Source organism: Anarrhichthys ocellatus, unplaced genomic scaffold (genome assembly GCF_004355925.1).
Source record: "Anarrhichthys ocellatus isolate YVR2014 unplaced genomic scaffold, GSC_Weel_1.0 scaffold37, whole genome shotgun sequence".
Classification (NCBI taxonomy): Eukaryota; Metazoa; Chordata; class Actinopteri; order Perciformes; family Anarhichadidae; genus Anarrhichthys; species Anarrhichthys ocellatus.
This window is the reverse complement of record NW_022280067.1, coordinates 2,518,764-2,544,886: the sequence shown is the minus strand read 5'-3', so window position 1 is coordinate 2,544,886 and position 26,123 is coordinate 2,518,764. Positions and strand designations below refer to the sequence as shown.

The window sequence follows — 26,123 nt, the reverse complement described above, 5'->3', positions numbered from 1 at the left end:
AATCAGACAAAAAGACAACATGCAAATTATATAGAAATAAATACAATGTTTGCATCCATTCCCTCTCCTTTTTTTTCTTTTTTTTTACCCAAAATAAATTCTTCCGAGGGACTTTTGTAAAACATCAAAAAGACTTGTATGATCGATCTACGAGGGAGTATGGCCTATGGTTCAACTATAGGAGACAATAATACGTATTAACACTATACAGATTGAGCCACAAAAACACTGCCGTAGAAAGACACACAAAACACACAGATTTCCTGTCTGAGGTGAACATTGCAGTAGTTTGTGCCTTTTTTTTTCTCGAGGAAATAATTGTGTTTATATCGATAATTTAAAAAAACTAAACTCTCAGCAGCACTGGAAACAAAAAAACAAACAAACACACACAGCTGTAAAGAGGCTGCTGTCCAAACAGCATATTGTGTCTGCACAGATCAGAGAAGCAGGTCGCGTGAGCGCATCCTCAGCCGTGGATGTTAAACGTCTCTTTACCAAACAAAGCAGCTGTTGAACTCTGACATGTGATGTGACTTAACGAGGCTCCTCTGCGCACTGATGGCATGAAGCAGCGCGCGGACGTCTGTTTGCTCATAAACCTGGCCCAAAAAAAACCAAAAAATGTTCATCTTAACAAGTCACTTCATCGAGGATTCAGCCTTTCAATGTGTCTTTTGATTCTTAAACATTTTTGCTTTGATGTTGTCTTGTTCTGGTTTTACGCGTGAAGAATCTCAGCAGAAGTCTCATTTTGTTGATATTAATACGCCTTCTGCCTTTTTTTCAGGATTTCAGTCTTTAGATGAAACACGTGGAAACATTTCACCCAACTTGCACTCGTTTTAATGAAACGAAAACGATGTTATTAGCAGACAATATGACTTGTCAAGATGGATATTTTCACAGCAAATGTGTCGACTGACCACAAGAAACGGCGCAAGGCATAAAAATAAAATAACAAGAGTTGTCATCTTCTTTTTCACTGCTTTTTAGTGTCCTTAAGTCTGTCGTGGGCAATTGCTTTTCGCTCTCCGGAGGATGGGGGAGCTTCTCTGTTTCTCCCCCCTTTCGATGTGAAGCTTCATTAGAACATGCTGGTCTTTACTAATGTAGCTTTGGCTCCGTTCTGTCTTTGCAAAGACGACAGTACGCTGGCGAACGGCCCGCCCAATGAGTCCGGGATGGAGGTGATGGTCCCCGGGGCGGTGGCCCACCCCTGGTTTGCCGCTGTCACCCCCATGCCGGTGGACACGGAGTTCTTCACTTGGTCCACCTGTCCGTTCCCGGTGGTGTTGACCTGGCCTCCGGTGGGGCTCGGTCCTCCGCAGTTGGAGGTGGGGATGGGGTTCGGGCCCGGTCCTCCTGTGCTGTCGGGGTCGGTCGATTTGTTGTCTTTGCTGTCTTCATCTCTGGGGTCGCACTTCTTTCCGGAATTGTTCTTGGCAGCCGCTACGGCCGCTGCAGCTGCCCGCTCCTGTTTGCGAAACTTGGCGCGACGGTTTTGGAACCACACCTGGAAAAACGAGAAAGAGCGAAGTACAAAAGTTAAACCATGAAGGCTTGGTTTGTGACCAAACAAAGTGAATCACTGCTCTATAGTTATTCGCTCAGTTTTGAAGTAGACATAACAAGGCTATACGGCGCACATCTAGAGGAATGAACTCTAAGTATTTGTGCTTATAAATGCGTTTTGATGTTTAAATGTCTCAAGTGTCCCTAAAGACAAACCCCCCATGTGATGGTGTGCATTAATGCAGGAGTGTATGGTGCCAGCAGTTGGAGGTCAGTTGATCATGTCAAAATAATAATTAAATATCTTATTTCACTAAAATCTATTAAAAGTAAGTAATTAGATGCGATGTGTTAAAAATGCTTCTTATTTGCATCATAAATCCACGCGTGCGTAATCGCGCGTATAATGGGAGCAGGCTGGCGTCCGTACCTGCACTCTGGCTTCAGTCAGATCGATTTTGAGTGCCAGCTCCTCTCTGGTGTAGATGTCCGGGTAGTGCGTTTCAGCAAAAACCCGCTCCAGCTCCTTCAGCTGGGCGCTGGTGAACGTGGTCCGGATGCGCCTCTGCTTCCTCTTCTCGTTCAGTCCGCCGTGATCCGTGAAGAGTTTGTAGGGAACTGTAAACGAAATAAATAAAAACCGTTAGACGTGCAGTGGTCTCATCCGTGCAGCGTGACATATGAGTGTGTGTAATTGTGATGTTGTCAAATGGAGGTAAATTCAAACTCGATATATTGTATAAAATCCGGTTGTGAGCGCTGGGCGAAAGCTTTCAATTGTATTATGCCTTTGATACCTGTGAATTAGTTCTGAATTGATAACGTCGCTGACCTGTGATGCGGTTAATTGTGATGTTAAACTAATTGTTGCTCCTCACATTGAGGCTCAAGTTTGAAAACTTGTCATAATGCTCCCATCCGCCCCGCTTGCTGCTACTGTAGCTCCAATTCGGTGCCAATAATAAGCTTTAGTCTTTGGTTATCTAATTATTTTCGAAGCTTTATGTCTCATCGCAAAGTAAATAAATTATGCCTATCATTTTGGCAGCTTAAGATAATTCTGTTGGCGGTTTTTGGGTGTGACTGGGATAGTGTAACCCCGTAACCGAATTACGCTTGCCTGCAATCGCTTCTAACGTGATAAATTCTTTCATTTGTGTAAGCAAATTTCGTTTGGTAAATACTAAACACATTTCCATTTTCAAATGCAATCAAGGCGTCCTATATTACGGCGGGTTGAGGCTCCGGAGCCGCTGCTTACCTGCGGCGTACGGACTGCTCTGGTGGTCCCGCAGGGTCCCCAGGCTGCAAGACCCCGGCGTGAGGGACGGACAGCCGGAGGTGGCCCCGAAAGTGGTCCTGATGGGATTGTACTGAAACCCACTGGCTTGACTGCACGAGCTGAAGTCCGCATAGGCCGATGCCAAGCTCGTCGTGTCCATCCCGGCCATACATGACTCGTAGGCAGAGGAATTTAGGTAAGAATACTCCATTTTATACATTTGAGAAAGCTCGGTGGAGTTAGAAAGCTGCACCTCCCGGAAAAAGAAAAGTCAAACAAAAACTACCCCCCAAAAAAATTGGGTTAGTAAGTAAAAAATAAAAAAAATAATCGAAATAAAAATGAGGAGGACGCGCGGTCTGAGTTGGGGGGGAAAGATGACTTGTTTGGTTTGAACTGGTTGGAAGGAGGCTGGACGGTGGGTAGATGTTCACTGCTCAGCGCCTGCTCCAAAACTGGCCTCCTTTATAGGAACCTAGCCCTGTTTTATGAAAAGCCCCCTAAGAGCCGCCTAGCCCGAGGTCTCTAGAGCATATAGTCCTCATAATAAACTTGGCTCTTTCCGCTTGGACAATAGCAAAGCGTTTGGTCTTATTGCTAGCGCTTTTTTACATGACAATAACTCATCAGTCTATTGGGCTGGCACTGGGGGCCCGGGCTGTCCAACCTCCCTATCATTGATCCCCTGCATCTCTAATTAGAATTTAATACCACGCCATTACGCACCCCTCCACCGCCGCCGCCGCCCCCACCACCCCTCTACCCATCCACCCCCACTCCTCTCCAACCACCATCTTGCCCTTTAATTCAATCACACCACTTGGAAATAATGAAAGTTGGGTGACGATTCTCCCTGATCCAATTTTCTCCAAGCTTTTAAGCCTTTTAAGCGAGCGTATACCTTGGGCAGGATTTCACATAGTATTCCCCCTCTGCCTCTTCTCCCTGCCCGTCTGTTGGCTCTCTGACTCTTTATCTTCTGCACGGAGGCTCCAAAAACATGTTCCTTTTCACGGGTTTAACAGCCGATTTCGTCGCTTAGGCTTGACGAATATTTTTTATGGTTCAAAATCTCCCCTTTTTTTTTGGACAAATGAAAATCTGCAACTGAGGTGAAGTCCCTTGGTTTCAATTAAGTTGTTGCACCATATATGGGCCGAATTATTCTGCTTTGTTTCAGCTCACTGACTGCGAGAGAACTGCTGAAGCAAGCAGATGTGCTCCGAAACAAATCATCCGATTTTCACATTTTCTTTTTAGAGGAAAACACTTTTTTAATGTCGCTACAGTGAATAAAAAAAGGCTTCTTCAGGTGAATTTCTTCCCACGCTGTATGTGCATCAATCACATCCATAACAACAGAGCTGTAGACTTCAACATCCCCTTTGTTTTGTTTTCTCTCTTTATATCACATTACATTGCACGAGTCTGACATTTCTCAGTGTCTTTAATTAGTAATTCATACTTTTAAATCAAGTCTGAAATCAATCAATGAAAGTCAGTAATTGTCTCAACATATTACAAATTACTCCGTGATAAACGAACCATCTTCGCTTTAATAAAGCCTTTTTTGACAAATAAACACCCCGTTTTTCCTCTGCGCTGCTGCAGTAGAATCTCTGCTTAACTTCCGGGTGTTTTTTTATGATTCAAACGAGTTTGTAATTGTCTTTATTACTTTCATTATTCCGTTTATTTGGCAAATAACATCTTTCTAATGAAAGTAACGAACTGGCGAGGCAGTCATCGGACCTCTTAGGCTCACAATATTGGCTGAGTGGTTAATTTGGTTTGTGTAATAAGGTGAACAGTTTTCTATGGCGCTTACACACTCGTGTGTGTTTCTTTTTTCTTTCTGTTTTTTTTCATTGGACCGACTTCAAGTCCTCGTTTCGTTTGAAGATGCGAGGTTTTTTTTCTTACAAATGATCGAAACACAAAGGCGCAACAGGAATTATGGGGCAGCAATTAAATTTATCAGTTTGAGTTTGTTCACCAGTGTCTCAGTGATTGATCTGTGTGCTGATGGTCTTACACTGAAACATCACTATGGTTCCTATATAATAATCCTGAGTGGGTCTACGATGCTCCATATGAGCCTCTATCAGTATTTTATCATCATGTTGGATATTATACACGTTTCTCTCACAACCTGTTAATTTGTATTATAGAATTATTATAGATCTTTTTTTTCTTCTTTTGATTTGATTTTGTCCTTCACAATATTGATCATATTTCTTCATCTTAATCAAAGAAGGCTGAGAAGATATTAAATACATTTATTTGTTGAAATTGGGACGACAAGGAGAAAATAAATAAATAAATAAGAGGCCATCTAAACCACACAGGTCATTGTCTGAGGTCACTGGTCTAAAATTAAGTTTTAAAATGTGTTGAGGCACAAATCATCTTTTCATCTCCGTTTAAGAAATCTTTTTCAAGTGCTTTCATATACACACGTGCTGCCGTTTGATGAACTATTCACTTCTTTCTGGAATAAAAAATAGAAAAGGGCGATTTAAATCTTATATTTCTGAATTGAACATTTTCTGCACGGTGCAGCTCCCGTATTATCTGTTAAAATACACCCGCTCGCATCAATTATTTTTCTCCACAATTGCTGACGTGTTGCAGTGTTTCTCCCTTTTCTTTCGTGTGTACATTGTCTTTTCAGAGATCAACGAGAGAAAGAAAGAAAAAAAAAAAAAAAAAAGTTAATTCTTTCTTGACACAACCCGGTGCCTATTATGTAAATGTTTTCTTTTTTTGTATTTTCTCTTTTCTACACACGAGCTGGGACCCAAACGTTGTACCAAATGGTTAATTTGATTATTGAAACCAAAGAGCCAAATGGTTCACCGTCCTCCCTCCACGCGTCTGGCCGCGAGAAAAGAAACCATCTCTGGGAATTAATCTAATAACGCTCAAAGAAACGAGAAGTCTTTTCTGATATTTCGCCGAGGCAAATACAATTATAGCTTTTAGCCATCGGTGTCTTTCACTGAAGCCGCTCTTTATTCTCGCAGTCTATAGTCCTTACACCATAGTCCACCCGCTATTGGAACGCCTCCTCTTTTATAGTTTCAACATCTTTTAATCCTTTCAGCTGTTGCGGGTGCGACGAGGAGACACTGCTTGATACTTTGATGTGAGGATATTAAACCCGAAAAGGCGGAACTCTGCAGTCTGAGTTCAGTTAATGTATTTGTTATTATTAGTAGTTTTTGCAAGATGCAAAACGTCCAGGCCCCTCTGCAGGACATAATCCTGCAGAGGGGCCTGGTGGCTGCAGGTTGTATTCAGCGTCGTTTCCAACCTGCAGCAGTGCGTGCAAACCGTGATTTACAGTAACATGATGGTCCTTTAATTCAAATAAAGCGGTAGTTAATTCGTAATTATGTGGCAAATAAAGGCTCCAACCATAAGCCTTCACTTAAATAAATCAGGAAAATGCGATGTGTGCAAGACCCTAAATCCCCCTGGCAAGTGCCGGACAATAGGCGGGATATAGGAGCAACTCCTCTCCATTTAGTGCGCACTATCGTTGCTCAGCAATATAGGAATGCGGGTCGACAGGAGGGACAAAAAGAGGAACAAAATGCCATTGTCTCTGGATGGATTGGATGGATCCACTCCCCCGAAAAAGGCAAAGAAACAGAGGAGGATAAAGAGCGAGGGAGCGCGATGGGAGGGTCCCGCTGTCACATTTCACCTACAACGTCTCACTCCTCCGCCCGAGGAAATCCTACGCTTATCAAAACGGTTATTAATAAGGCCGCGTGTTGCAGGGGAGGGGCTCGAGAGCAGATACAAAATTCATTTTGGGGATGCTCTCGTGGCAATTTAGTGTGATGTCTCAATTTGACAGGATGGATAAAGGCGAGCCTTCACCTGCAAAATGCAGGAAAGAAAACTGTGAGATAAAAACTACCCGAGCCGACAACCACTTCACTGTTCCACAAAAATTATCGTTATTATCCAAAACAATTATAATATCCTATAATAAATTATAATATTTTATGTCTTTATTATTTCACTCAGTTGTTAGATGTGAAACTGTGCACGACAAAAGAGTTTGATGCAACAAAGAGGGGGGAAGTCAAACATCTAAGTTAAAGCTGTTCCAGGCTGGTGCGTAAAAAGCGCATCGCGTTTCCAAGCGCACAGATGGAAAGTGACATCTGGAGAAGAGGCAAAATTAAGTTAGAAGCTGGTGTCTTCTCTCTGTGTCTCCAGTTGAAAAAAGAAAGAAACGTGCGCCACAAAAGACGTCAGTGTCTCAGTCTGCTGCGTGCAGGCTCGTGTGGTTGTTATTGTTATTCGACGTTTTTTTGTTTTTTTTACGTCTTTTCACCTCATGCTTCTTTATCTCGTCTTTGGCGCACATCTGAGTGCAGTGTCCGCCTCCGAGTCAAAGGATGACGGAGAGGATGATCCAACCTGATGCCATTTTATCCTGATTATTGCAGGAAATAGAGTTTATGCATCTTTATGGTTTATTATAATTGCTCAAGCATCACAATGAAATTAAAATTAAGATCAGATGTATGACCCTTATCAATATTATTTAGCCTATATGGAAACATAAATGATAAATGTACGGATTCCACACGAGGAAAAGGGTAAATAGGTTATTCTCATGGACTCCGGCTTCTTCTGTGTGATGTTTCTCTGTTGTCTCCCATTAATTCGTCTCGTTCTTTCCCAGATGCTGCAGCCAGCTCCTGCAGAGCACGGCTCGTCTCTGCATGGCCTCTCCGGCCCCTCTGAGCCTTTATCTGCGCTTCCCAAGTGACCAAGATACCGAGCCAGTGGATTAACATAAAAATCTTATTCCGTGGGATAAGATTAGGAAACGTATTACCCTCAAATGCGGCCTTGGCACGAGCGAGAGCCAGGCAAGGAATCAATTACTAAATTACTCCAACCTCTAAGTCGACATTAACGCAGAGAAATGCCATCGACCGCTTCTGAAATAAGATTTCGCCAAGATGTGATCATTAAATCTCTTGCCAGCGTTCAAGAATTTGATTCATAAAATCGTCTGAAATGAGATGGAATTAAATTCTTATCGGAGCTCTTGTCATCGTTTCATCCCGCGCTGTTTAACGTTGGTCAATGGCCTTCATGAGATTTCCCCCTGTAAATAAACTTAGTAATTGAATCCGCCTCTCCGCGACACATTGTTTGGTTGTTATTAATTTATTGCAGGCAGGCTGGCGGACGGATGGGGCACGCGGGCCTGAGTCTGGCCTGCATGTTGCTCTAAACGCTTTAATTCACGGACACCAGAACAACGTTGTGTTTTGGACTGTTAAGCTGCAGCATGTTTTTTGTTTTGCAGGGAGGGGGGGGGGGGGGGGGTGTCTGAAACATCATCTGTCAATTTTTTTTTTTCTTCTTCTTCTTTGGCCTCTTGCATTTCACCCCCAGTGGGGTCAAGGCATATTTTATTTAGCATAGTCTACTGGCATTGCCCCCCCTCCCCACCCCCACATTAGCAATTGACAATTATTAGCCCCAGCCTCATAAATCAGCTGCGTGACCCGTTATTATTGTTGAATTGAATAGCTGTTGGGGAAGTGAGGGTCAGTGTCATTAACTTCCCCTCCCCCCACACCACCCTCGGGCCCCCTGAAGGCATTTGGCCCTCTATACAAGGACCTGCTGGCTAATAATGCCGTGTGGTCGGCCTAAAAGCTTAATCACACATGCATTAAGCGGCAGACAGCGGCCCTTTGTGCGCGCGTAGGTTTACTGGAATTAAGCGATTAATGGTCATCTGAGCGGCAGGCGACAAGGCGGCGCATGGAGAATGATGGAGCGGTTTTTAATGTCAAAAAAAAGGGAAGGGAAGAGAGAGGACTGGCCTGTAAGAGCGGAGGCGTCAGGGTGAAAGGCAGGAAGGAAGGGAGGGAGTAGTGGGCAGCAATTACAGTAGGCCTTGTCTCCCAATCCATCATAAAATGTCAAGGTCATTGTGAATTATATTGATTATTATACAACGCATTGTAATGTTTATTACCCCCCCGCTTGGACATTATAATATGCAAAAAGATACCACATGTAAACACCTGCTATCAATTTCTAAGGCTGCTAATTTGTCTCGCCTCATGCCCCCCCTCTCATATTCCTTTGAAGTGTTATGACTAAAACTCGTACATTAGACTCTGTGTTTTGCCCCCCAGCCTCCATCTGCATAGACCATCGGGCAGCTCATATGAATTATTATTTCCATATATTCAAAAGAGTCATAATAGCACGCACACAACGGGATACTCTGCCCAGTGTTGTCTCAAAAAACACAATCATTAATCAACTCTTAATTGAGACATTGTGGTGTTTTCATGAATAATTTGATGATATAACAACAGTTTGTATCAGTGTGAGTAGAGGACAACCATCTCTTAAATAGTCCACTCTATGGTCTACACAGGTGTTAGGCTGTAAAGCTCTCTACAGCTGTGTTTGATTGACTCTTTTCTCACTGCTGGGTTGCAACAGTTAAGTTAAAGCCCACACAGTCAACCGGTGTTTTCAGTTATGTTGACTTCTGTGCTTTTACTTTCCTGTTAGTTTGTTGGAACTACTGTGGATGGAACAACATACATTCACATCATTCGTATGTGTTTGGTGATATCATGTTCATCCCAAATCCACCCAACAGACAGCTATGACTGAAAACACCTGTGCTGGTGTCAGTCAATTCCGTGCCTCGATTCTCCCTAATTCTGCAGGAAAATAAAAAACCATTCATGTCAGAATAGACTGAGGGAACATGAGCAACATTTAGGGCTTTCATTTGTTCAACTAAGCACCTTGTTTGTCCCTTAATAATCTCATGAACAATTTAAGAGTGCATTATTATCTAAAATCCCCCGCAGGACAGTTTTCGGTCTGCACTGATTACGCAGAACTCTTATTTTATTTTAGATAACCTTTTGAGACGGGCTAATTTCCTTTGCAAATATCCTTCGTGCCCTCTGTTTTATTTAGATACAGACTTTTTATCTTTTGCAACTATTGCAAAGTGCACTCTCAGATATATGGAACATTGTTTCCACTGATAGTGGATATACGTATTTGCTTATGAATGTGAGAGAACTATGAAAAGTATTAGATGTTCTGTTCTTTCTTGCTTTCTAGGACCATTTAATACTCCAAATTCTTTCATTTTTTAAGCTTTCTTTGCTTGTTTGTCTTCTAATGCTCTGTTTTGTTTCACAAAACAGTTTCGATTTAGAGTGAAGTCAATCTTGTTTCAACTTAATTTAATATTTAGAGCTATAATAACATAAATACTATGAAATAAACAACAACAGCCAGTGATGACAGTAAATCATGGAAGAGTTTTGATACGACAGAGTTTATTACTCCCTGTGTGTTTATCTTTAAGGTGAACCACATCCATCTTTGAACACAATGATCCAAACATCATCATCTCTCTCCTCACTAACAGAGAATTTCAATTAGTAAACTGTATATTGCCCACAAGGAAGTCAGCTTCCTTGAATTTCATGTGCACTTTGTCATTTTTGCTCTTCCTCAGGAAAGCCATCCATATTGATGGCAGCAGGTGATTTATATTGCCAGGACCACCATCCAATGGCTGCGCCTGTTGATCAATCAAAGCTAATTTGATTGGATGGACGCCTTAAAGAACAGCCAGATGGGAGCCATCAGAGTCGGTCTGTCCACTGCCGGCTCTGATTCACTTCCTGTTCCCAGAAGGCCGCTCTCTGGGCTCTGAAGTATGATGCTGCACCACAGAGCTGGACAAGATAGATTCGGTATTCTCGCTGAAATCAATACATGTGGATGGGGGGGAGATTGGTTGGTACACAAAATGGGTGTCTCAGAATGTTTTATAATGGGGTCAGAAAATATGTGCTAGTGGGCTGCGGCACACACCGCTTAGATAACTGACATGTTTTTCTTATTGTCAACAATTCGCATTCAAATACCAATGAGCCACACTGTTAAACATGTTCTTTTATTACCTGTAACATGGGCACCGCAGTTTATTTTGAGTGGATCTTCTATATATCATCCTTCTGCTGTAAATACTCTCTCGTGCACCAACTCTGCTCATGAAAATATTTGCAAACAAACTCACTGTATACCATTCAGTAAAAAACAGTTCCTTGTGGAGACATTTAAAAAATAATTGAAAGTACATATTTGTGACCTTTTTCTTCAAAAATTCTCATGAGGAACCAATAGGAATGAGTCTGAGAGCCAGAGACAAGCTCGGGAAGTTGGAAAGACAGACTGTTGGTTTTTTTTATGGGATTTGCTAGTAAAAGTATAGAATAATTTCCCACATTTCTGAGACTCCAACACTGTAAAACAGCAAACAAATCGATTTCAACATTGTTAAACAAGAAGGCAGCTCAAAGGAACCAGAGAAACGGGTCAGTTGCTGCGTGAACTGATGCGTAAACGGATGTCAATGTTGAATTGTAGTCTACAGATTTGCGTGCTAACATCAGCATGCTCACAATGACAATGTTTACACGCTGATGGTACGCCGCAGGTATAATGTTTACCGTGTTCACCATCTCAGTTTAGCGTGTTAGCATGCTAATATTTCCTCATTTGCACTAGTCTGTACACAAAGTACACCTGAGTTTTTACAGGTACAGTATGTGGTCAGAACTCAACCCGATCACATGAGAAGGCTTATAAAAAGCACGATATTTTAACGACATTCCGCACGTCACGATAAGCCATTTCAGGCTAACACCGGTCTCCTGGTTGAAAGTCCTGTGTTTGTAAGTAGTCCTTCTCACTTTTTATACCACGTCACAAAGCGTATCATATTCACGCATGTCAGAACAGACGTGGCGTAAAAAGCAAGAGTGGTGGTGTTCATGCAAATCGTCGGGTCATTCATGCATCATTTGTTATTTTCTATTAGACAAATTTACGAAGTGAGGGGGATCACAAGAGTCAGTGGAATTCATTGTCTGTATAACATTTTACAGCAATCCATCCAATAGTTAAGATTTTAACTAGCGTCTCAGTGTTTCTATCTCTCCTATTTCTATGCTGTGTATCTGTCCTCCTCTGCCTCCCCTGTTGAAGCTTGACGTGACAAATAGCTGGATCTGCACTTTTCTGTAGCAAAACCAACATGCCCCTCATCATCGCCGGATGCAAATTTGATCAGAACACACCCAGAGTCCCCCGGGCTGCCTGATGATGAATAGGCATATTAGGACCGATGTTTATGCATCAGGCCAGCACTCTCCAGCATACGACAGTAAATTGCTTCTCAGACAAATCTCTGGTCTGGGATTCAACTGACTGAGGATGAATTGAACCTTCCTCGTGGGTTCCAGGAAAAATTGTCAAAGAGAGCAGATGATGAGTTGTCGTTAATCGAAGCAGATTCGCAGATGTTTTTTCTGTGAAATTAGTAATTTTCTGATAAAAATGAACTTGACGTCAAACAAACCTAAATACACAAAAGCACTTCAGGATCAATTTGTTCCTTATTGGTTTAGAACTTTTGAGAAAAAGCTACATTCATCCACAAATTACTTTTTACAGCGTATTTACCTTTTAATACACTCTGTCAAATGTAATGTCCCATTGATGGAGCAAGCTTGTGAAGTCAGCAGTTGAACTCGACTGTTCATATAGCTTTTATATGAATTAACGTCAGTGCGAGCTGGTCTAGCTGAGCCTGGTCCAGGTCCAGATTGAAGCCACAGAATGAAAACCAATAGCCCTGGGCTGATATAGAGTGTGAACCGCGAGAGGAGCAATAAAGCTAATGTGATCAAAGAAAATGGCTCTCTGAATAGAGGTGGGATGAAAGCCATACCCCTGAAATCTGGGTTTGCAGGCCCTGGAAGAGGTGACAGCATGATGAAGTTTCTACTGGATTTCCTGAGAGTGGAGGCAAAGTGGACCTCAACCACCACCACTCACGTGTTGGATGTGAAATTGATAGGCAATATGTGTTCCTCGTAGGTGGGCCTCTATAAGAATAACATCCCGGAGTCGAGAAAATGTGACATAACGGAAATAGAATAGCATTAGTGGTAATTGTTGTTTGGTAAATTAGCTGTATTAGCACCTAGAGCGCCCCCTGTTGTTTCTATGTTAAGTTATATGTTAACATGTCACATGGTCAAAAAAATACAGAAAGGTTAATAAACCTGCTGCAAAACGGCCACAATGGCAATAACCACAAACAACAACTGACGGTTCAATCATTACATGGAGAGGTTTTCTGTTAAAAAAAGTACTTTGATATTTTAGGTCGCTGAGGAAATTAGTTCCACTTCTGTGTGTTACATACGGAGCTGTAAAAACTGGAAGCAGGGGCCTGGCTCTCTCCAAAGGTTAAAAATCAGCCAATCAGCATGTGTAAAACTCAAATGAACGTGCTGTATCTTGTTTGTCAAACCAAGCAGTGGGGATTTGTGGTTAGGTTTTATCATTTTATATGTTTTATAGTCATGTGAGGAATCGTTTCTGAACGTAACTTCCCCTTAAACCACAAATCATCAATCATTTTTACATTTTAGATACAATGTGTTAACTAGTGAGCTACAGATTTAGCTGCTTCTGGTCTTTGTGCTAAGCTAAGCTAGCTCCATACCTGAGCTTCAACTCAAGACAAGAGTCTTTTATCAATCTTTTCATGTGACTCTCGTACAAAAAAAGTGAATATATATCACTTTATTTTTTGTTTTATGAAAGTGAAAGAGGAAAATTAGACAATCAATCTAATAGTGGACTACAACAGTGGCCCCATGTGGCTAAAATTCACTGCAGATTCTGTTTAATGACAATTTACATTAATTCAAGTGGCTGATGTTATTATCACTTTGAGTAACTCGGCTAATTTCTGACTCTGATTCTGAACAACCCATTTGACGTGGCTGTTTTATTATTTCAGCACGGAAACACTTTTTAGTTTTATGTCTGCACAAACACGACATCATGATTCAATTTGATGATAAAATATTAGCCAATATCAGTACACATATTTCTGTTCCTGTTAACATTGGATGCATGGTTCTTTTAGACTTTTATTTTCCAAGCTGTGAATGTATATCTACTGAATTATCATCACAGATAGGAATTCATATTCTGTCAAGTGGTTTCATAAAGTATGAAGGCATTTGATTCTGTTTTGGATGCTTTGCAATTAAAAGAATGAACTGCTAAGGCAACGGTCCTCATCGTTTATTTTGTCTAAGTGTCTAGTGTTTATTGGCCATCGGCGGCATGTAACACTCTGAGGCAACATGCAGGGTGTGTCGAGGTCTTGTTTAGCTTCCATTCAAAAGCAATCACAAAATGCCCACCAGTTTGCGACCAGCTTTCGTCCGCCCTCTCCTTCCCCTGGCTGTGTTTGCAGGTTTGCATCTGAATCAGGGGGCTGGCGGGGGCCCGGGCCGCTCGGCCACGTGGACCAGATTGATGTCATTGTCTCGGCACACTGACCTTTGCTGTAATACCCACGGCAGACATCACAAACTCTCACATCAATTTAGTCCAATTGGATGTGGCATGTCTTGGCTAACTCAATTTGTGGAGAAATGCACCTGTCTCTGCCTTCCCTCCCTATAGATTTACTCAAGGGGAGGAGGGGGGAGGAGGTATTGCAGGGAAGAGAAAGGGAGAGTGAGGGGAGGGTTTTTGGAGTGGAGTTGGCTTCTGATCCGCTACCCCCCCCTACTCACCCACCCAAAAAACACTCACCCATATGCATATAAACACCAACTTCTCCCTCTTTCTCTCAGCTCTTTTCCCTCGGCCATACTTTGCAGATGTAGCTCTTCTGCTGCAGTGTGTGTATGTGTGTGTGTGTGTTTGTGAGTGTGTGTGTGTGTGTGTGTGTGTGTTTTCCAAGGTCTGGGCAGAGCGTCTGGGAAGAGCAGAAGGAGAGCCATTAGCCCAGCGGTAATCAGATTAGAGCGACGTTAAAGGGGGATGTGAATTTAAACAGCCAACAGAGGGAAGAAGAGGAAAAGTTGGAGGTGTTATTAAGGTTGTTCATTACTCATATGCTCTCAGAGTGTGAGTGTGAGTGTGTGTGTCTGTGTGTGTGTGTGTGTGTGTGTGTGTGTGTATAAAGCATGAAGCATATGCTGAAGTATGGTGTGCAAGGTCACTTTTGCATTCAGCATATGTGTCCATAGAGTACATGATGATTTATGCAGCTGTGCAGGATGCATGCATTCATGACAGCCTGTTAGTTTAAACGTACATGTGTTCTTAAGTGTTTGCAGCACATTTATTTATGTGTGTGTTTACATGCGTGTGTGTTTACGTGTGTGTGTTAGTTTCATGCAATGCGGGCGAGCTGTCAGAGATGAATAATGTGTGTTGGGATCTGAGCATTAGGTAATGAGCAGCATGCTGTGAAGTGAGGCAGAAGCCCTCCATCTGCACTGATACTGTTTACTTGTAAACACACACACATTGGTGATACTATCCTTGTGAGGACCTCTCAACCAAAACTGGGCCCCAAGTTAAAGCTGCGCATTAATACTAAATCAAGTTAAGTAAAAGGAGTTGCCTGAAGATTATCACACACCTGTGTAGAAAAAAAGAAAAGAATGCGCTTTAATTCATAGATATCCACGTAATCATAAACCAGGAAGTAAAGACACAGGGCGTTGGTAGATGGGTCCAACCAAAAACGGACTTTAATTAAAGAGACCATTGTTCGTTCCTCATGTGAAACGAGAAGTAAATGTTAATTTTTTTGTTAAGTAACTTCCGTACTTCAGTAATTGCACTTCCAAAGTTATTTTAACCCAAATGACGATCATTTCCTAAAACAAACAAAGTTTTGTTGCCTTCTTTTTTTGAAAGACTGTATGCATTTAACGAGCGAAAATTGACACGTGTTGCTGGACTATCATGGGAAAACGCACAAGTAAATTTTTCGTAAGATATCATAGAAACCGTTTGAGGATGAGGATACGTTGGTACAGCTCGGTGGAACTTTTTTAGCCTTCGCTAGCGAATTGTTTTGGTTTTACAGCACATTTTACAGTTCAGTCTTTGTGCTCTCATCAACCTTGCTTACAGAAGTGTAAAACACAATGTACGCTGCCCAGCACCAAATGGAGGACATATAAAGTTAGCAGCTATCTGGTGAAAATAGAGTGTTTAGCAGCTAAAGAGTCGCATATATTTCTCAGGACTTGGTGGAGACCAAAACAGAGCTGCAGCTGGACGTTTAAACTGTAGACCAAGAATTACGTGCATATTGGACGATCCTGCATGAGGCCAATGCTCAGTACCGGCACAGGAAGTAGTCTGTCTTTTAGAAAAGTAGACCATAATGCCGTGGAGGTGGGCGTACTTTCCCAGCACAGATCTGAGATTAACGTTTACCTTATTAACCATAACCATCTTTCCCTTAACTTCAGTGTTTCAGATGCCTAAACCTAACCCTATTTTAAACATTTATTTGCCTAAAAGACAGTCTTTCCATAACGTCAAGCATCACAGATATAAAAATAAGAATCTGGGGTTTTGCAGTATCGCCGATAGGGTTGATTTACTAAAAATGTACCCACAACAGCTTTATAATGTAATATGACCCTAAACTCAAGTCCTAAACTTAAGCTATCATGTTGCACCAAAGATCTCCCTTTGTTGATACTTTCCATCTTTATTTCCTTATGAGGGCACTTGTCCTCATATGACACGGAAAAACAAATTATAACATAAAGTCATTGTCCCTAAGATAATTGTATTTTCATGTGCACAATGAATGTTCTCGTAAAATATTGCATTCGACCGTTAAAGCCTCACACACATGAGTGAACACACACATCCATAAAACGGATGTTGAGCTAACATCTGCAGGCTTTATGGATTTTCCCTGCAGTCGTATTGACAGGCGAGTCAATAAGCTAGCGGGGTAAAGACAAACCTAACCTTACTATTCACTTAACATTGACTTTAGTGGAGTCTCCTGGACAACACAGTGAAAAGAGCACTGCACATCAAAATACCAAAATGCCTCGCATGTCAAAATGTCAGTGATGTTAATGAGAGTCATAACATTTAGCTTTTCAACGTGGCTAACTGCATCGCTATTAAACTCAACAAAAAGTATTTTCTGCTTTTTGTTTGTTTTTTTAATAAAATATTTTAATCTGATAGGATAAGAAATTATATTTCCTCTGAATCATTTGTACTGCAGTTTCTTAGTTTGAAGGTGTCAGAATTTTCTTTTGTTTAAGCGCTCGTCAGATTGTCAAATCTAAAACCTCACAATCTGACAATTTCGCCCCCTTTACACTGTGATTGGTCAGGTGTGCAGAGGTGTGAGTATCTGAACTTCTCTCTCGACCATTATTATTTCATTCTTCACACAACTACTTCTGCTAACTTTTTGTGGAGTGCAACAGTATGATTGCCTTTAGCTTTGCTTAGAGATGTGGGAGGTTACACCTTTAAGATGGCCGCCTTTGAGCATGGTCATTTGGTACAAGATGTGTATTTCAGGATACTGAACCCTTAACATGTCGTTTGTTCCTTTTTATCAGTGACTTAACGTCACTTCCCACATTCCACTTCTCATGCATATCTATATATCTGGATATTTTGGATTTTGTGGATATCTGTTTATTGATATTCTATAAATGAATGATTGAAAAGGAAGCGCCAACACTCCATGTTGCTATGGAACTTGTAGTTTTATACGGTATACCTGCATCCCTGATTTTGATCGGAGGTTCACGAAATTTTGACCAGTTATATTTTGAAGTGTCATTGCTACTTTTCAGACAATAACAATTATTTTAGTGGCCATCGCAGCGATCCTTTTCTCTTTTATAACAGTTTGAAGATGTTTTACTTGTCAGCTCTTAACTCAGCTTTGACATTGGAAGTTAATGTTGAAGGATAGATACATTTTTCAGTTTGAAGGTCAGTTACAATGGATTCCAGCCATCACCCATACATACATATATAATACAATAATAACGTATCAAAATGTCAATAGAAACTTGTCAAACCTCACAAAACATCTTTGTCATCTGTTGTTCCCCACCACTGAATGCAGCAAGTTCATTCTATCTGTTTGGAGGATGTGGAAAGGCATTCTGGGAAATGTAGGAAATGACCACCTGAGGTAGAATTAGCTGAAGAAAACTGAGGACGAAAAATTACAACACTTAATTACCCCAATGAAATGAAAGTGACAGATTTATAATATCTGACAGAGAATCTCAGGGCAGATTCATATTTATGGAACACCTGAACAGGTTTAAACACACTCTCTCACACACACACACACACACACACACACACACACACACAGTCACATAATCACCCCAACAAACATGTTTTTCCCCCCTCTTGTTCCCAACCAAAGGTCCAGTTAGTGACCTATTACAGCCAGGCTACACAGAGTGACCCCCACTGCCCCCTCACACCACCCGTCCCTTTGCCCTGTTCCCCACCCGAATGCTGAGGCATCACTGCTCCTGAGCACACAGTCCTGTAGCACCCCTGACCCCACGCTGTCCCCCATTATAGAGCAGTCAGAAAGCTTTTAGGGGCTCCGGTAACGCTGAAAGATTGATGGCGTAAAATGGGGTGGGGGAGGGGGGAAGAGCAGGTGGTTAAGAAGAGAATGTCCTGCTTAATGGGTTGCCAGGAATGTAATTCAATAATTATGAAAAGTGACTCAGGAGAGCTGGCTGGATGGATGGCTGGCTGCATGGCTGCTGAGGGAGGCACAGAGGCTGCCGGCCTTCTGCACATGCCTGAGCATCGTGGGCCTCCAGCCGGGCAGAGAACAGGTGAACAGATCAATTATTCAGCTTCCGTTTGAAACAAATAACTATGATTTTAGAAAAGCACAAGCCCTCCCAAAAAGTTTCAGCGATATCAAAGACATTTAGATGTGAAGTGGGAGGAGGTGTTTTTGGTGCTTCAGAGGTGATAGGTACATTTCAATCCATCTGTTTTCTTGCCCATTTTCAATTTGCACATAAATATCCTGAGAAGAAACACTGTAAATTAGGGGGAAAATTCAAAAATATTGCGAAAAGTTGGATGTGTCAGTTGGTGTATCGATAAAAATAAAATGTGAAAAAGTGCTGTTGAAACAGATTTGGTGAAAAATCATGACCTTTACGAGTCTTTAACGTCCGCCGATGAAAAATCAAAAAATCAGAAAAAAACGAATTTATTGTATATTTACATGTTTTCTACATTTTTCCACCGTTTAAGGTTTGCTCTTTAAATTATATCATCTGGTATCATCACCCGACTTGAGAATTAGTGCCACCTTCTGCTGATCTCGATGAACCAACTCCTAATATTACAATATAACAGTAGTAGACGGAAATCTGCATGAATTCACATTTTCTTTTCCAGATTTTCTGAAAATTTGACGAAAATTTGCATAACATTTAAGTCAAAACCTGACTAATATTATGTGACTCACGTCCTGGATCAGTGTTAATTCTTCTGGTCGAATCCTTGCGTTCTTTGATTTCGAACTGATACTTGGTACGTGTACTCGCACGTACCCAATAAAGCATCTAGTCTAATGGCTGAAAGTCTGGTTGTCGCTCACCATAACTGGTCTTTCTCAATGATTAATCCTACATCACTCCGTCACGTGTTTAATTTGTGTGTCCACCGTGAAAAAAGATCCCATTTGACTTTCCATTGGGATTATTTTCGTGCTGAGCGACACACACAAAAATGGAAACGTCGTGTCCATGTACACAAATCCACATTGAGGACTTGACCTCAATGCAGCTACGAACACAAGTGGTCCAATCCAAAAACATGGACACATTATATGAGCTTCCTTATGAAACCTCAAAGATATAAATAACTCAGAATATCAAGATTGTAACAAGTACTAAAATTACCAATAATCATCTTATTAAGGACGTTAATTTGGATTAGTTTCATCTCATTTAGTGTCACGTTTGGTAAATGTTACAAATTGCTTTCTGTTTCCTTAAATTATACCATTTTTAGTTTAGGTGTCAGAAACAGTAACACCGCTCATTGTAAGGCAAAAAATAGGAACCAAAGTTTTGAGCAATAAAGTTTGATCAGCCAGTCGCAGATGATTATAAACAAACAGTTCAGTTGTGTGAAACTCATCTTCATGTCGCCTGAGGTAATTGTATATACATTTATGTAGATTTCTAGTATCATTGTCCCTTTGTAACTCCCTGGCTGCTCGGCTGCTTTTTAAAAAAATCACATTTCAGGATGGATTTCTTTAGCTGTCCATGTTTACTGTATGAGTTTGCTGATCGGATTAAAGCTATTGCTTTGCCTCAAACTCTGTGTGTCATCAATATTTTGCCGGCCAGATGCAAAACACTGCAGGACCGCTGCATCGCTTTAAAGTCTGTAAATATGATTCTAGCTCTTCCTGATGTTGTCAGAATCATTTACAAAAGGAAAGAAAACAGAAAACTGTTTGTGTTGTGTTCGGCTGATGTTTGGTTCAGTGGAAACAGAGGAGAATATCAACTGCTGATGATTGCAATATTGATTTTTTGTTTCTTGTTTAAGAGTTGACGTGGTAATCTATCTGATGAATGAGCCTTTAAAGTTCTGTAACTTGTGCTCACTCAGAAAATGTATTTTCTATGCTCCAAAAAAAATTGTTTTTATTCTTGGAAACGGCAAAATGGTATTTTTATTTACTGGCTTCCACATTTCAATATACCCAGTTTTACTTACTGGATATAACAGGTGCACAATAAAGTCTCTTCCGAGCAGGAGCAGTATTCTGCAGTTTTGATGTGATTTACAAACATCTGACCCCAGCATGGCAATAAATCCCTTTTCCAGTTGGTGAAAGTCTTCCCATCAACTCTTCCTCATCCTTCATCTATTTCATCCTCTCTCTCTACCCAGGGTCTACTTTTGCTCTGTGTCTTCTTACTTTTGCTCTCCAAGATGTATTGATAATTTCCAGCAAAAATAGGATTTCAGTTTATTCTACAGAGCAAAAAATCTAATAGCTGAGTCCTCAATTCAATTGTGTTTTACCAGAGTGGAGAACAATAAACAGAGAGGAGGGCTCCGTTCCAGACGTTCACCATGAGATTATTGTTCAATAGAGATCTGATACGATTACAGGAAGCAATAGATGATAATTACATCAGAACATGACTTTTCCTCAGCGAACACTTATATTCATCTGGGTTATGCATCGGCCCAAAACTGAAAAGTGACAATGCATGAGATGGCATGGCCCACATAGTGCCAGAGCATCACAGGGTCACGAGGCCAGTTATGATGTCTATATACAAGAGGCATCACAACTCGTTATTTTAATGTTGAACAATAATTTTTATCGTTGAATAATCGTCCATTCTTGTTCACGGCATCTCAAATGTGAATACTTGCATTAATTTTTTTTAAATATTAAACTGAATATATTTCGCTTTTTGACTAATTGGTTTGACAAAGCGAAAATACATTTTTGTGACCAAACAGTTAATCAATTAATTGAGAAAATAATCAACACATAAATCAATAATGAATCAATGATTGTTGGTTGCAGTGTTGTGTATTTTATATCAGTAATGTTTAAATACTGACCTGGAAACAAAGAACCACAATTAATTATAGTTAACATTCAATTTGACATTAAAAGCCCAATCTATCATTTTTTAACCATATAAATGTATTTGAGGTGTGTTCACAAACATTAGTGAATAATTTGAGTTACAAATACTAAATTAGCATTTTGTGTCTCTCTACCGATCAGCCACTGAACAAGAAAATAAAAAAAACATAGAAATAGAAGAAGAGTAGAACGGACATTCTCATTTAAATAAATGTAGGATGGTCAGAGCAGCCGCCATTTTAATGTGTATAGTTTCTATTGCGACCATTGCAGCCGGTTAACTTCCATATAAACTAAACTGACTTACAGCAAGTCGGGGACTCGCTGAGTAGCATAGTAGTAACGTTACGAAGCATAGAGAGCGACAGTAAATGAGTAAAATTAGTAAACTTAATGCTTCATCCACACAAAAGCACATTGCTATCGCCAGATGAGTGACAATTTGGCTCATTTTCTGTAACCAGTGTAGCATTAAAGCAGTGGAATTATCAAGCTGGCTAGCTAGCTAGCGGAGTTAACTCCACCATGCTTTAATGCTACACTGGTTACAGAAAATGAGCGGGATGGTGAACAGCGGCATCGCTGGGTCGTACGGTTCCTCCGCCTCTCTTCCCCACCACTCTGGAGAAGAAGGACAAGCTACTAACGTTAGCTAACTCACCAGCCATCCGTCTCCAAAGCTGTGTCTGCATGTGATAGATTTTACAAATGACTAAGCATTGATCCTCACTGTGTGTTGCTGTGGCTCTGGTCACTGTTGTTGCCAGTTCCTCAGTAACAGTTGGCCACACAATCTGTGGAGAGAAAAAAAGCCAAACAAACTTGGAGTAATGACACTCGCAGTTTACCAGGGTCGGCTGTTTGGTAAAGAACGAGCGGTGGTGAGGGGCCAGGCGGTGAAAGATGGCCACTTTTACAAGGCCAGACAATGCAAAAGAAAAATAACAAAACTGGCCAACTTTGATGGCTCCTGAATATATTGGGCACTCTGCCTTGTGTGTGTGTGTGTGTGTGTGTGTGTGTGTGTGTGTGTGTGTGTGTGTGTGTGTGTGTGCGTGTGCGCCTGCAGCAGCGGGTGGGGGGCAGAAGGGTTAAGTAGGATAGAAGGCACCCATACTTCAGATTGGCAGCAAGCTGCCGCAAGGATAATCTAATCAGGGGATGCAATTCAATTAGCCAAGGGTCTCTGGGGCCACCGAGCCAGGCAGCCGGTGGCAGCGCTGCTACCGAGGGCTCTGCTGCCTCCACACCCGACACCCCGACGCTACAGCCTCCGCCGTGGCCCTGGCCGCTGCGCATGAATGCAGATGAAATTTGAAATATGAAAATCTCCAGTAATTTATGAAAGTTGTCAGGAACACAGAGCCAAGCTGCTGCCGCTGCTGCTGGCTGAGAGGAGAGGGAGAGAGAGAAGGGAGGGGGAGGGGGGTGTTTCTCTTCTCTGGAGATAAAATTGTCTTGCTGCTGCTGCTGCTGCTGACATTATAACACATATTACAGGCTGGTGTATCAGTGCTGTAATGAGAAAATCCTCTGTTATTGCCATTTTGGTGATTTTCATGTTCATTGTTCATGTTTGTCTTTAAGACCTTTAAGTGTATGTTTTTGTTTGACAACAGGGAGATCTCACATGATGCACGAGAGCATTTAGGGGATCTAATTAACAGGAAAGGTGCACTTAGTAGAGCGATGTTTTGTATTAAAAATGTAGAATTTTGTACATAAACATCAATATATAGCCAGTTAATATAGCTGATAATGTTGTTTGATGGAGAAAAATGTGTAATTTAACTCTACCATCTCTGGATCAGTAAGAGAAAAGAAAGTGTCATAACTTGGGAAATACATTTAAAAATATTGCTAAATATCTTTTTTACTGTGCAACAGAATCTATATTATTACATGAAGATAAAAGACAGCAATGAGTGTTTTTCAAGGTGCCCTGTTGTTGCCTGAACATTTTTCTCACGGAATAGCATGCTGCGTATCCTCCAGGTCTAATAAACATGCCCAATTTATATCCTTCCTCATAAAACATTTGAAAAGCAAAATATTTTAATTTCTGTACAGACTACGCTCATGTTGACAAGTCTCCCATTGCCTTTGTTGGCATGTTGTTTCTTTGCTCCTTATCGCCACCAACATATACATAACATAACAATATTTCTATTTTTTGTGTCATCAATATCTTAAAATGAGATACAATAAAACACATCGCTCCAGTTAAAACAAGAAAAATGACACTTTTGAGCTTACAAATAACACTTTGTATTTGTACAATTTTCTCACTGCTCTTGCAGATGTATTACTTCCGAAAATTCGATTTTTAAGGAACAAATAATGCAGCGTACATTATACATCCTGTTGATACACCGACATTAAATCCTCAGACATGGTTTGAAATATTGTTGCACACACCTCTACTGTTCAGCTTTATACTCCTCCTCCATATCTGTGTCACACAGCTGTGACATGCACCTCCTCGGGAAAAGAGAAGGAGCTGATGAGAGCTGGAGTAGTGGGGGGGGATAGAAGATGGAGGGAGAAACCAAAGCACACGGAGAGAGAAGCTCTTAGACAGATTATTGCTCATTAGAGGCTGCCTTGCACCGCACCATTATGTCAGAAGGAATCCTTTTTCATTTGCACAAATTTGCCTGGAATTTTTCTTATTTAGCCTGGCCGCCATTATCAGAGCTGGAAATCAGATTAGCCTGTGATTATTCTCTGGCTGGCTTGCCAACATTTCCCCATGCGGCCAACGCCGGTGGCTCGGATTTGTCTTGGCCTTTTGCTAACCTCTGCCCACCAACAATGCACACAACAACAGCCGCGATATGAAATAACTCTGTGCTGGATAATGTGCTCGGCCTGAAGGTCCAGCAGGATTAGATTTGTTCATGCTGCACATAAACACATGTTCTCCACGTCAGTCAGAAAGGGGACATTATGGATCATATATCCCTTTTGGATGCATAAATGTGGATATAATATGATGCACATGTTATATAAAGTCTGATTTGATTTTGACTTTATAGATATTTTGTAACAGGGACCAGTGACTAAAGACTGTACTTAAGCACAATTTTACAGGGGATCTTGTGCATCAAAATGTGCTTACAGGTCTTGGTTAGTACTACTGCATATGTGACAAAATATGAATAAAGACTACAATCAAATATATTTTTTAAAGAAACATCTCTGCTCGAGGCGACATTAGCCGCTACTAGCATAACACAACAACATCTACAACTGAGCAGTCTGTGATCGCGTTGCATTGTGGGTAATGTAGGAGCCATGTTTTGACAAGTAAGCAGAAGAATATGTGGTTCTGCTGAACAAGATATGTGTCCGAAAGATTCTTACAAAATAAATGTTGTTTCTTCAACTTGACACATCTTGTTCCTTTGTACCAACATGAACGTATCGGTACTCTACTAGTCAGCCTGGTCACTGCATTGTTAATTACGCTTTGTGGGAAACTTATTTTCTCCCGGATTATGTGTGTTTTTGTTCCTGTCCCATCTAAAGCCAAGAGTTAATGTTAACTTATTTTAATTTACGTCCGTAACTTAACGTAACAAACATACTTATTTTAAGCCAAACCAAAACGTTTTACCAAATATAATCAAGTAGTTTTGTCGCGTTTCTGTTTTGCTTCGTTTTATTTAAAACGTAAACCATGTGTTTAAAACTGAGACTATAATCAAAGGAAATGAGTTTCCCTCAAAACGTAATTGAGAATGCACTTGTTTACAATGTGAATTAGAAAGTATTATGCTGTGCACTGTAATATAAAACATTAACTATTTAGTTAACAGCTTTAGTTTAGTTACTTTTCAGATTATTTTACATAAAATAAAACACATGATAATAGAATACAAAATATATGTACGATGTAAATTGACAAATCTTTGGTGATAATCACTCAAATGTCTATTAATACACAAATACAGCAGAAACATAATAAATACAACACAGTATATGTACACGTTAACTTGTGTCATGTAACACATGTTCAGTGTATGATAAATACATATACTTGTGACCCTTTGGAGGGTCCCGACCCCTATGTTGGGAACCACTGTACTTCATCAGTATTGGCAATATACATGAATATTATAATAATATATCGGTCACAGAGGACATTTTACTGCGTACTTTTACTTTTGATACTTTATTGTGCTGATAATACTTCTGCACTTGAGTAGGATTTAAAATGCAGGACTTTTACTAAATGGAGTATTTTTACATTGTTGCACTGGTACTTTTCTGAGTACTTATAACCGTCCATGTCAACATGACTATCAAACACCGTTCTCTCTTCCAGAAGTACAGAGGGGGAACAGGTGGAATGGTTTCCCATTGCTAAATAATCACTCCAATTAGGAAATTAAAATCCGAGGCAGAATCAAGTTATGGATACCCCACGAATAAGCCCCCCGGCACTAATCACAAATCAATAAAGACACGTTTGACTGTTACGCTCTCATTAACCTATTGCTTTTGAACTGCTCACACAGATTTTGTGTGGCTTTAATTGGCTGTAAAGCAATAAAGTGTAACGTGTTGTTAGTTATAGATTCATTAGTAAATAATGTAAGTCGTTGATTATAATCATGATAATAATGTTAAACTTAATAACAAGTCAGATATAAGCAGGGACGAGAGTGAACACCATGCAGCTTCAGAGTGCACCTGAACAGGTGTGTTGATCCG

General features: G+C 40.8%; 1 protein-coding gene across 1 annotated transcript; it reads right to left on the bottom strand.

Annotated features, from left to right (window-relative positions):
* Positions 1 to 61: 61 nt before the first annotated feature.
* phox2bb (paired like homeobox 2Bb) lies at positions 62 to 3,205 on the bottom strand. The gene is made up of 3 exons (XM_031866857.1): positions 2,777 to 3,205; positions 1,946 to 2,133; positions 62 to 1,516 (listed from the first exon to the last, which is right to left on the bottom strand). Exons 1-3 carry the CDS (start codon positions 3,015 to 3,017, stop codon positions 1,088 to 1,090), a joined length of 858 nt encoding a protein of 285 aa, XP_031722717.1. The 5' UTR covers positions 3,018 to 3,205; the 3' UTR covers positions 62 to 1,087.
* Positions 3,206 to 26,123: the final 22,918 nt, after the last annotated feature.

Bases quoted from the DNA above. Each gene is read 5' to 3' on its own strand.
- phox2bb (XM_031866857.1), bottom strand. From the start codon at position 3,017: ATGTATAAAATGGAGTATTCTTACCTAAATTCCTCTGCCTACGAGTCA. The intron at 2,134-2,776 runs GTAAGCAGCGGC...TTTCGTTTACAG, and splicing joins GAGCAGTCCGTACGCCGCAG to TTCCCTACAAACTCTTCACG. The intron at 1,517-1,945 runs GTACGGACGCCA...TCGTTTTTCCAG, and splicing joins TGACTGAAGCCAGAGTGCAG to GTGTGGTTCCAAAACCGTCG.